The 12,547-nt window shown below is 37.2% G+C and overlaps 1 protein-coding gene across 2 annotated transcripts in view; it reads right to left on the reverse strand.

The window, feature by feature from the left end:
* PEBP4 (phosphatidylethanolamine binding protein 4) overlaps nucleotides 1-12,547 on the reverse strand; it is a 290,393-nt gene that overhangs the window by 184,516 nt on the left and 93,330 nt on the right. For both annotated transcript variants that reach the window (XM_088152019.1, XM_088152020.1), the window contains exon 4: nucleotides 384-482. In XM_088152019.1, the coding sequence (XP_088008145.1) occupies nucleotides 384-482 (99 nt within the window). The remainder of the gene's footprint in view (nucleotides 1-383; nucleotides 483-12,547) is intronic.

A 12,547-nucleotide genomic window follows, 5' to 3' on the forward strand; every position in this document is an offset into this window, starting at 1 on the left:
GCACAGAAATCCTCAAAGTCTGTTTTTTCAAGTGCTAAAGCAGAGTAGGAATGTGTAGAATATAAACACTCAACTGCCATTAACAAGCAAGTATGGAAAATGAAAGTCAGAATTCTATTGCACAAAGGTAGAACAGATGGTACTGGATTTGAACCAGGAGGAGTCCTAACTGCTCAGAGGCGTCAAATATTTTATGAGGACTGTACTTGAGTTACAATAATGATTTAGTCAAGCTGTGTCTGCCAAGAAGAGCCTGACACTTTGAACCAAAGGAATCACTCATGTGAGAAGGATTACAATAAGAAGCAGGAAAGAGCCATTTATCTCACAAAATATGTAGTAAACATATCAAGAAAGAAATATCCAATACTCTTAGTACTCACTCTGATGTCAGTCACAGCCCAATGTCTCCAGAAGCGATACTTTGGATTAGATTTGCTAGGAGCATCTGGATCCACCATGATGAGAACATACTTCTTATTCTGTAAAATATATTTGGAAATCAGTTTTAAGAATGTTGTTATTTAGCAAGTTCAACATTCCAAACAAAACACCTATAATCCATCTATTTATCTGTTTCAACAGATCTTCAGCTCACTTCTTCTGCAGCAGTAGCAATTTACAAAAAGACAATTCTAGCAGAACCAAAGCAACAGATATTTCTTACTGTTGATACATATAATATATCTAAATTCAAACTATCTTACAGATAAGAAAGAAAACTAGTATTTGGAACTTCAGAAGATTTCGGTCATTCTGATTTGATGATCTGTGCTTTGAACTGTAATGAGAAGTGAACTTGCTTCAACATTGGTGACATTTTGATCCATAACATTGGTCCCACTAGAAACCAGAATTAATTCTTGATGTCAATCATATTCAGTGTAGGTCCCATGAAATATGCCCTGTTGGTGACATAAAAGTATAGGGTGGAATGTAGAGTAGGTGTTTAGCTTTAAAGACCATCATGATAATCATGAATCATGAATAATCATGATAATCAGAATGCAACTGGCAACCAGTAAGGTTGTTTCAACTTGAAAGTTATGTGAGACTTTCAAGAGATGTCACTCACCACCTATTGTCAGGATTGCCTCTGAAGAGATCTTTGATGAGGAAGAGGTGATGCCTATTCAAGACCTATGGGAGACTGAGGAATCATAGCCATTTGTCTGAGAAGAGCCAGAGATGAATATGTCTTCAGAAGCAGAAACAGCAAGAGTCAAAGAACAGTTAAGAATGTATGTCTCCACTTGCTAGCCCCAAGGAATTAAGTCTTCTCAGATTGCAAGGGCTGGAATAATGAGCAAATAAGGTTCACAGGCAACAGGAGGAGGACTGTCCTGGCTGATTAATCAAGCAACATCTGGGATTAGATGCCCAGCCTGGCAGACTGAAGCAAGCTTGCTATTCATGCTTTTTGTTGCTTGCTATTGAAATCCTTTTCTGCTTCTTGTACTCTGTGACTCCTGAAACTTAACCTTAACCTTCAATCATTCTACAATTTTGTCTATTCATTTGTTTGATTAATCTGATCATTGCCTGAGGAACCTGGGCGTGACCCAGATAGGGACACTGGCTGTTCTATTTTGTGATCTAGTTTTCTTCTTCAAACTCCCTCCTTATGCTTGCTCTGCTTCACTATTCTTCAGATAGAAATGTATGGTTATAATGCAAGTTGTACTCTGGACCAACTATAATTTTCCAGCCACCTTCAAGGACCATTCCTTGAAAGAGGCATTAAAATAATCCAATCTGAAGACTACAAATATATGACACACACACTGTCTCTTTCAAGAAGAGATGCACCTAGTTTATCAGCCAAGTCTGATAAAAGATTCTTCTTCCTATAAATATTATTTCTATATGTCTATCCAGCATCACTCCTGGATCTAAAGTCCTAAATTGCAAAGCTGACCCAGAACAGTTCATGTAACATTGATTGCTGACATTCTTGGGATTAATAACCACTCTGTCTTTTCTGTCAAAGTTTGCTTTCTGATATTCAGTCCCTTGTAGTCTAGAGACACTCTCACTTGTAGGAAAAATTAAGGCTAAATATCGTCAGAATATCAACAACTAGCTCCAATCTCTTGGAGCTGCTGCACATCTTTGATATCATGGACATGGTCCTATGACATCCCTTAAGTATCCATTTTTCATCATATGATATTCAGCATTTACGTGAAATTGCCAAGGGGGAAGCTCATCAAAGAGTTTCAGGTAAAGTGTCTGCAGTATGTACATGACACATAGTGGTATATTTCACTCCCAGCCTCAGTTAGTATAGCTGTGGATGTCCTGAACCAATATCTGGAAGCAGTGATGATTTCAATGAGGGCTAGCAGGCTCTGTTACTTGATACTCAGGTGACTATTCATATTTCTCAAGCTTTAGCTGGTGTACCAACCAAAACTATTCTACCCCTCCAGAGTGATCCACGCCCTTATGACTGTTCAGTTAAAATACTTTACAGTCTTTTTGTAGGACTGTTCTTAAGGGCCCTTTGGATGGTACAGTTAGTCCAGATTATAGCATCTAAGGTATTGACTGTCTCTTTAAAAAATCAAAGCGTACAGCACCACTCATGCTGTAGCTGCACCAGTTACCAATTTGCTTCCAGATATAATTCAAAGTGCTGGTTATGTTCCTTAAACTCTAAATGGCTTGGGATCAAAGGACTTAGAGGACTACCTACTCTCACATGCATTTTCCCAAGTTGAGAGACTTCTGTACTCTCCAAAGCCTAGTTAATATCAACACAAAAGTGGATATTTCCAATGGCCACTCCAATTTCATAGACTTTTTTACTGCCTGATAATCACTTAACCTCAGCTCTTTGCATTTTCAGGCCTAAAGTAAGGACTTGGCTTTTTCTGGCTTTATTTGTTTGGTTCTCACTTTTTATTGATGTTTCAAATGCACAAATTTTAAATTTATATTGTGTTTAAATTCTGATTGTATTTTTTAAAAATTATCTTGCTAACCAAATGTTTTGAAATAAAGAAGAGGATAAAAGGTTTTTTAAAATTTGAACTAAATTCCTTCCTATTTAATGAATGCTACTTAACTTGATGGGCCTAATCCTAATTAATAAGCTTCTGGATATTAGGCATTTCATTCTTATTCAGCAAGTGCTAAAATATATGTGGGATGGAAATGCTAACTCTAATTTAGAAAATCAGTAAGAAGCAAAAACATGACATCCAACTGTCTAAAAATTCTAGGTTTAATAGCAACTGCTGTACCAAATATTTCATCTGACTTGCCAATGAACAAAACAGTTTTTAGAGAGTCTTAACAAGTTTACACATGGTTTCCACAGTATACAGTTAACACAGACATGAATAAATTGTTAATCATCATCAACATGCAAATATATAAGAACAAGAGAAGTGATAACTGCCAATAACAAAAAAAGTTATTTAAAAAAGCATTTCCTGTGCAATAGGTTATTTGTTTCTCAGAGATCCTTACCGTATAACAACTTTTCACTATTTAGTGCTGTCTAGAACTTAAAATGCTAATTTACAGTGGATGGCCAGTAGTAGAAGACTGATCTCCATAGGAATTAAATGAGTAATGAGAGAGAAAGAGAGAGAGAGAATTACAAAGCCAGGGTTCTATGTCTCCCCCACTTTGATCCATTCCATTGGCTTAGAACAACTCTCAGGCAAATATTTGATTCACCTATTATCAATGCTGTTAAATAAAATGTGAGGTAATATACAGTAACTTTTAGACATTAATATTTACTTTTTAAGCAATTTGCCATTTCTTGCTTGGTTTAATATTGGCTTTTTGCCAGCGCACAAACTATGTGTGTGATTTTCATCATGCAGCATGGGAGGAGGTTAAAATTAAATACGTGCCTAAAGTGAGAAACACAGATTGCACAGTTGACCAGTATACCTAATATTACTGCTTTTGAATTACAGAGGCTGAAAAAATTTACACTGTTTGGAACTAAGCAATCTTTAATTTAAGCTAGTGTATATGTCTATTTCTTTTCTATTTCCTTCTTTGCATCCATTCTGCATTTATTTTTTAAGTGTTTTATTAAAATATTTTAAGATGTCATTCATCCATTGAGATTGTATGGCAATATAAAATACATTTAAATAAAACAAATGGTTCAAAAGTAAAATTTTCAGTTGTTTTCAGTTCCCAGTAACTAGCTAGGAAAAGAAATCTTAGCATCACAGCAGGTGGTTCAATGAAGTTGTCAATTCATTGTGCGGCAGTTTTGAAAAAGACAAATGCCATCCCAGGAAAGGAAAACTGCCCAAACTGTTAATACCGTAATGGAAATCTATGGTCTATCTGCATCTGGAAGCAAACATAGTTTTAGTAGCCATAGTTGGAAAAAGTTATAATGAAATGGGCTACATTCCACTTTGGGTCACATGACCACGAGGGAGGAAAGAGGCGACTTGGAATGGAGAAGCTGGCCACATTCTAAACCAGCGCCTTTCCTATAGGGATGCAGCAGGGAATTTTTTCCTAGATTTTTTCCCTAGATCTACCCATTTTCAAATTTGATCTCTCTCCCCTCACATCAGATCTGGTCCTGTTCTGTACCGTTTTTGGAGAGGTACTCTGCTCATGGACAGAGAGTTGGTCAGAGACCTAAACCCCTTTACATCTTTTCTTCCCAACATGCTGTTATTTTGGAAAGAATAAATAAGGTAGGGAAAGCGTGAAGAGCAGGGCTTCTGGAATTCTTTCCAATCCTTTTACTGGCAGCATCCATAGGAGGTGTCTGCTTTTTCTTTTGCGTTAACAAAATAACATGTTGCATCTCCACGTATCTGCTCCCGTTCTCCCTTCATGTTGCGTTTCTCTATGTGGTGCGCCCTGGAAAAACAGGGTAGGCTGCATTTGCTCCAGTCTCGTCGTATGATCAGGAGGGGGGGGGGTTAGAAGTGAACAGTCAGCAACATTCTAAGCCACTGCTCAGTTGTCTCCCCCATAGGGAAGCATGAGAGATTTTTTCTGTAAGGTTTTTCTCCTGGCTGGATCTAGTCTTTCTTTGCCAGCTTCTCTCACATACTAAATTCAGTCCCATTCTGCTTGGTTTTCAGAGAGTTATCTTATTGATGAAATAAAACACAGACAGAACGGCAAAGTCCCAAGTCACTTTACATAAATTCTTTCCCACATTCTATTGGGCTGGAAAGAATACAAAAGGGGGAATGGAGAAAATGGCATGGAGAATGGCCAGGAAACTGAAAATTATCTTCTTCTTCTTCTTTTTCTTTTCTGTCAAAACATTAAGATCAGGGTTCATCATGTAAAGCTGACTGGAAGATAATCTAGAAAAGTTGAAAGAAAATACTTTTTCACACAGCACATAATTTAGCTGTGGAATTCATTACTGTTAAGACATGGCCAAAAAGGAATTGGAGAACAGATCTATCACCAGCTATTAGACTAAATTCAATATGACTTCTGGTTTGGGGAATTATGTCTCCAAATACGAGTTGTAAGGGAACAATAGAAGACGATGAATATATGTTCATCTCCTAATTATATGTACCCTTAGAGGCATCTGATTGGTCACTGTGAGAAATAAAAAGGGGCACTAAGATGGGCCTTGGACTGATCCAAAGAGGCTATTTTATTTCTTTAAAAACACCAAAACTTTTATTATGTTTATTTTATACTTATTTGCTCCAAAAAGGATAAAATATGTGGTTTCATAAATGACATAAGGTTTGGCAAATCACCATGTTATAATTCTGTTGCAACCAGAAATAAAGTGTTCTACCAAGACTGATCTTGGTTTAGTTAATTATGTATTATCAGTTGGAGTCAACCCTTAGCCTCATTACAATGGAATCTGACTATCTGCCCTTCAGAGCTTTGCTCCAATAGCTTATCATCAGACAGCCTGATTTATGGTAAGAACATGTATTGATAGATAAACTGTGTTGCAAGTCCCTAAACATAGAAATCTAGTCCCCAACTTCAGGTAACAGTGGGACATTTTCCTATCAGTTCAAACTTTTACTTTCCATGCACTCATAGGAGTAACCTCTAATTCCATGTGCATCTTTTCAATAAAAAGGAGTGTGATGCTAGAGCTCCAGAATTGATATTATAGAAGTACAGTCATTCAGCTCAGCACTATGTTTCTCGTATTCCCCTTACTAGCCCATGCTTCCTCCACAGACATTCATGCCTAGTTTCTGTCCTGCCAACCATGATGAAATTTTTAACACCTCACCTTAAATACGAAAATATTTTGAAATGACCATGTGGTTCTTTTATTTGGGAGGTGGGGGAACAAACTGAGATCGAAAAGTGTGGAATTTGATTTCTAACTTAGGTGGGTTCTTGGTTTTGCTATGGTTATGAATCTCTCACTTCTGCGTTGGTGCCCAGCTGGTGAGAACAGAACGTGTAGTCATGGGACTGTCATCATGTGCTGTCCAGGTTAACATGTAGCATTTCTATTACTATTAACAGACTTTCTGCTCCTCACTCCATCTGTTCTTCTAAATAATTGCAGTTGTACAGACCATGTCTTCACTGCAGGCAGGCTTTGGGGAGAGGATAGTGCTTTTATGCACAAAAAAAGTGTTAAAAAATAACAGCAACACGAGAATAGAGCACTAGTGAAGCTAACAGCAGGCTTGAATTTCAGTACAGATTGTAGTCTACAACAGCATCATTACACAGTTTCAGGGTGGTCAAATGAGACCTTAAATCAAAGCAAACAGGGGTTGGCAACCTTGTGACAATTTTGGGAAAACTCTGTCTTTATGTATCAACTATATCATTCATATGCTGCAAGATTTATACCCACCCACACACACATACACACATATAATGACTCCAAGAAATTTTTAAAATGCTATAGAGGAAAAGATATAAAACAAATCATTTTCAGAACAGAGAATATCTTAACCTGATTTTGCCTCACATGCCTATTTGCAGCAGAATACACCACTGATGTACATCAAACTCAATGAACGGTACAGTATTAGATACCACAAACTGAACTCTATTTACAGAATAGGGGCAAACATTCACTGTGACATGAAGTCATTTTCAGTTTCCACAATCACACAGGGTAAGATGAAGTTTGACAAAATCGACCCTAAGAGCGATACGCTTCCATTTGTTAATAAATGATGAAAACAAGCAGGCTACGTTCCCACAACAATTTAAATATGAAGCTGAAATTCATTCAGGATTTGAACTCTAGGAATATTTTTAGCAGTTGAGGAAAACTAGCTGAATCACAATGCAGTGACTAGAAACTATCTTGCGGGCTTTAGATGGATCGGGCTACTTTACTAGTACACTGTTTAGGTTACAGTTTATACCCCTACCTGGAATTAGGTCTGATTAAACATCATGGGAGGTAATTTTTAAGTAGACATAGGATTCTTAATATATTGGCTGTCAAAGTGGGGTACATATGCTTTTAGATTTGCTTTTATTATCCCATTGTTGCTTGTTAATATGGGTTGTACATTTTACATCTTTTAAAATAATTTGTGCTTTAAGTCTGACATTCAATGTTTGTTTTATCAGCATCAGAAATCTCTAATCTGTTCCCCATCTAACCTGCAATGTCCTATTCGATCCCTCTTGGTCCTGTCCTCTCAGCACTGCTTCTCATCCCCCTTGTCCCTTCCCGGCACTCAAAAACTCTATTGAAAGATTCCATCTACCTGAAGAAAAAAGCAGGAAACAATTATTCCTTAATTCCCTCCTTTCTACTTTTCTCAAGGCAGGAGACGGAGAGATTTCCTGCATGGAGAAAAGAATTCCAAGGGGTATAGGTTTGCTTAACGGTGAGGCCAGATTATCAGCTGGCTCCTGGGATGAACAGGTAAACTGGCCTTGATTTGGAGCTGGTTTCCCAAGGCTGGCTTGCAGGCTTACTATCAAATAATCATCATCATATTGTATTTGAAATTTGTGGTGCATTTGTGTGTGATGTTTATTTGCTCTCCTTTTGCACCTAGCATTGGTGGTGCAACTTAATTAAGCAGCCTAAGATAACTTTTGCTGTTCACAAGACAAATGCTCTCATTAATGACAAGTGTATTTTTAAAAGGGCACATATATGTACCATATTGTGCTGAAAATGCTACAGACAGGCAGTATTATCTTCGTAAATTTCTGGGCCATCTGCCATCCAATGCAAAATTCTAGTTTTTCAGGATCTGTTATTTCAAGCCTCTCATGTTGAGCATCTGTACCTTATTGGACAGGATTTCAGAAGAAGATCCCGTATACAACTTTATCCAATTGCATGTTAAATTACCATTCATGCTACAGCATTGTTTGAACACATGAATAAACTAACCCCTGAAGCCTCTTGTGAAAAGTGGTGACAAATCTTATCAAGAAGCATGAATCATAAATTGCAAAATAATAATAATAATTAAAAATTTATTTGATGAGTGTCCCAAATTTCCTTTTTGTAAGCGTGCTTACTCATACAAACTGAAGCATCAGCACAAAAGAGTCAACATTGTTCATTTATTCCAACCTATTATTTTCATGGATTGTAAATCATCCTTGAATCATTAGATGAAGGGCACTATGATATTTCTAAATTAAGCTAAGATTCAGTGATTTAAGGCTCAGAGTTATCATTTGAAAAATAACCTGAAATGGCATTTTCACAGGTTTCTAGAAGGCAGAATTTCAAAAGAAGCAATTGGTGCCGTGTGTGTGTGTGTGTGTGCGTATGTTGAAGGGAGGGGAGGAAGCTAACTTGGGCCCAGTGGGCTCCCTCTTGCTATCCACTCCTTGATCACATGAAATAGAGCTACCATGCCTGCACTACAAAAATCCATCTAGCTGCTAGATGCCAACAAAGAAATAAAGTTTTTTGCATTACTTTCTGTCAAGTCTATTGGCCATCTGGATTTTTGCAGCCCAATAAGAACTATAGTGGAGGTATGATGTGTAAGGATCATGGGATGGAAGAACTGCCATTATTACCACCTTCTCCTCCACTGCTACTCCCAAGTCAGACATTGCCTCAGCAGCAGCAGATCAGGATGCACTGGAAGATGAGCCTTTGGAAGATCTGGCAGCTTTCCTGATGATTGCTGCTGGCCATTTTCCTCCTTTTTTTCATCTCCTACTTGTGAAGGAACAAGGAGAGATGAAATAGGCATATCACATCCAGGCTACAAAACTCCAGTTGACTACTAGGTGGGAGCAAAGTAATACAGAAAACTCCAACTCTTTGCCTCATCTGAAAGGTCTGCTTTATGCCCTGAGTGTAGCTCTTTTCTTATGGAAGTTCAATATTGTGGAATGCTCTACTTTTTATTTTCCACTTAATTCTTAGCTGTTCAATGCATTAAACAAGAGATAGTAAATATGTTGCACAGAATTGTTAGCAGAGCAAAACATCAACATCCTAATATGCAAGTCACAAAACAGCTACAATAATTTAGGAGCTGAAAAAAAAAGAGATAAGAATTGTGGATGCAGACCCATTGGAATTGAAACTTTTTTGGAATCAGAAAGATGACCTTAAATTTCTACCTAATGATCTCATATTCTATACCTTTCATTTGCAGAACCTGCCACTGTCCTACTTGGATTGTCTGCACGCCTTAGCTCCCCACCTGCAAAGGAGACATCACCATCTTACTGTGCTTCATTGTAATATTTGAAGGATTAATTAGTTAATGTCTGCAGAGTGCTTTGATGATGGAAGTGTTAAGCATCACATTTGAGCTACTAATTGCTTCTGGATGGGAGAAGCCGCATATATAATTTGAGTTATTATTGTTAAAGGCACGAGCTGTTAGATTATCCACAGGTTTAGAAACTTCTTTAAGCAGGCAGGGTCTTTTTTGAGAACTACAGCCAAAGACGAAGGCAGGGCAAAGGGAAAGGGATTAGTGTATGAAGACAAACAGCTTGAATAGATCCAGAGGAGATGGGGCAGTGCAAAAATTAAAGACCCAAAGGAAAGCAAATAGGGTGTTAAGTGACACACATGGAGAGCTTATGGTTTCCTAGGTAACAAGTGCACTAGAGAATTGCCATACATGCACTAGTTAAGCAGCCCATCATATATCTGCAGCAACTGAACAATGCCAAGGAATGTGTCGAAGTCCAGGCTGAATTCATATGGATTTTCAGAGAATCAGAGACAGTACTCAGAAATAAAGAAGAAAGATTGAGGTAATCTGGAACAATCTGAAAATCCAGTACATGCTCTTCACTTTTGCAGAAAGATAGTTCAGAAATGAGTTCTTCTTGACCCAGGAAATAAGAAATGTGACTTCTAAAACATAACACAAAGGAACTTTAACATGTTCACTTCTGAAACTGACAAAGAGATGGGAGAATAGACTCAGCAACAATTATATGATAAGTATATGATAAACTACATCAGTATTCTAAGCCTGGAATGGATCCACAAAGCATAAGAATATGGCTAAAGATTTAAGCATGGGAACACATTATACTAAAAAGACCACAGGAGTGCAAGATTTCTAGCACTGTGGCTGGATGGCTGAAGAGCTGAGCTGAAATTGAAATTAAATTGAAATTATTTTGGATTAAAGTAGCCAGTGTTATAAAATATATTACCTTGGGACTGGTTTGCAAAAAATAACTTGGGGATCTGGGAGATAGATATAACTTGGATTTGGCCAAATAACATATATGTTTTGGGTATGAATAGAAAATAAAGAGAAATATTTCATAGTTCATGTTTGAACCAAGCAGAGTTATTTGATTATTTGACCTCCCCAAGCATGAGCAGTGATGAGAGAAAACTATTACTAAGCTTAGTCTCATACTGGATTACACACATGCTTTTGTGTGGCACACCTCTAGATAAGGGTGCCATTCTACATTGGCTCTTATCTGATATTAAAAACCAGAACTGCAAATAAGAAGTCCCAGTATAACTCTCACCAAAGCATGGATTAAGCATGGCAATTTAAACAAGGCTGCATCTCTCTTTTAGACCACCATCTGCAAAAATTAGCTTATTCTATTAGGATGTGATAAAAATTATAGCAGATAATTAGTAAGTAAATAGGTTTATTGTTGTAACAATAACAACAAGTCATAACAATGTAACATAGCATAAAATTCAATAAAGTAAAATAATAACGGAAAATAAAAGAAAATGATAAACAAGTGCTAGATGTAAGAAAATTGGACAAAGATAAATCTAGGACTATAGCTAAGAATTTATTTTTTTCTTTCTGAGTTTAAATGACAACAAAGCAAAAGAAGCAACCTGACTTTTAGCAGCTGGAAACATATCTTCAAGAAAATAATAAACCAAGTCCAAGCCCTTCAATTCACCTACTATCAATAATTTGGCCTAATCTCATACACTGCCTAGAGTCACTTGTATAGTATGACGGGCCACATATATAAATTTGAAAAATAAATAAATAAAGTAAGTAAGTAAGTGGGGCAGTGGAGGATATAGGGAATAATGTCCTCCACTTGGCCGGCACCACAGGGGCAGAGGCACCATTCAGCAGGGTGCTTACAAAATTTCCTTTCAACATATGCTAAAGGCACAGTCTGCAGGCAAAGTGATTTAAAAGCCTTTCTCAGTGGGGCACTGGTAATATTAACCAGATACTGGGAGACATATATTCAATTACACTACGTGCAAAATGCTTAGTGTTTGCTATATAAATAATAATAATAGTAGTAGTAGTAAGTAGTAGTAGCAGCTTCTGAAATTGCTCACCAATGTGAACAGGAAGTAGAGCCAGTTTAAACAACATGACAAGAAAGGATACTGTACTTACTGTAATAATTGTAGGTGAATAATATTTTACAACTAAGGCAAATGTTAACTTTATGAATGTCATCATAAATACCTATAGCTGCCACTTATAGGGTTACATAAAGACAAAAAGACATTTAGCCCTCTAACAGAGAAAAACTATGTGCATTCTGTGCTCCTCAAATCACTGCATATGAACTGTCATAGTAGCTTCAGTACATCAGAATAGGGGGTTTGTACAGACACTCTTTAAACAGCTGCTCTGATTTCTAATTTCACAGTTTTCTTTCAAATCACTTAATTAAATGAACTTCTGAAAGGAATGGGCAAAACCCCCTAAAACCAGTGGCCAGACTGAACAACACCTCATTCTCCCAATGCTCTAACCATTACACTTTGGTCCCCTTCATAAAAATTAATTTCAAAACTGAGTTTCCACTGTTATCATTGATGGAATGCATATTTTTACTCAATACTCTGGTAGATTTATGCAACATCTCCTCCTAGGAGTCTGTCAGTGTTAAACCAAATGCAGGTAGTGATTGTTTAGTGACCACAATTGGGACCAGCAACTTGGTCATTAAGTGAAGTGGTTGCTGAGTGAAACGACCGTGCTTATGATCTTACTTCAGCTTTCCTTTGCTTTACAGACCTCCAAATGTCATAAATGTGAGGACTGGTCGTAAACTTACCTTTTCATCACCGTCATAACTGTGAATGGTCACTAAATGAGGCAGTCACTAAACAAGGACTACCTGTATGCAGTTTATGATCCTAACAATAATTGATTAATGT

This window comes from Python bivittatus, unplaced genomic scaffold (assembly GCF_059951505.1).
Source record: "Python bivittatus isolate LINGU-HERP-01145 unplaced genomic scaffold, Pbiv_v1 ctg000680_np1212, whole genome shotgun sequence".
Lineage (NCBI taxonomy): Eukaryota > Metazoa > Chordata > Lepidosauria > Squamata > Pythonidae > Python > Python bivittatus.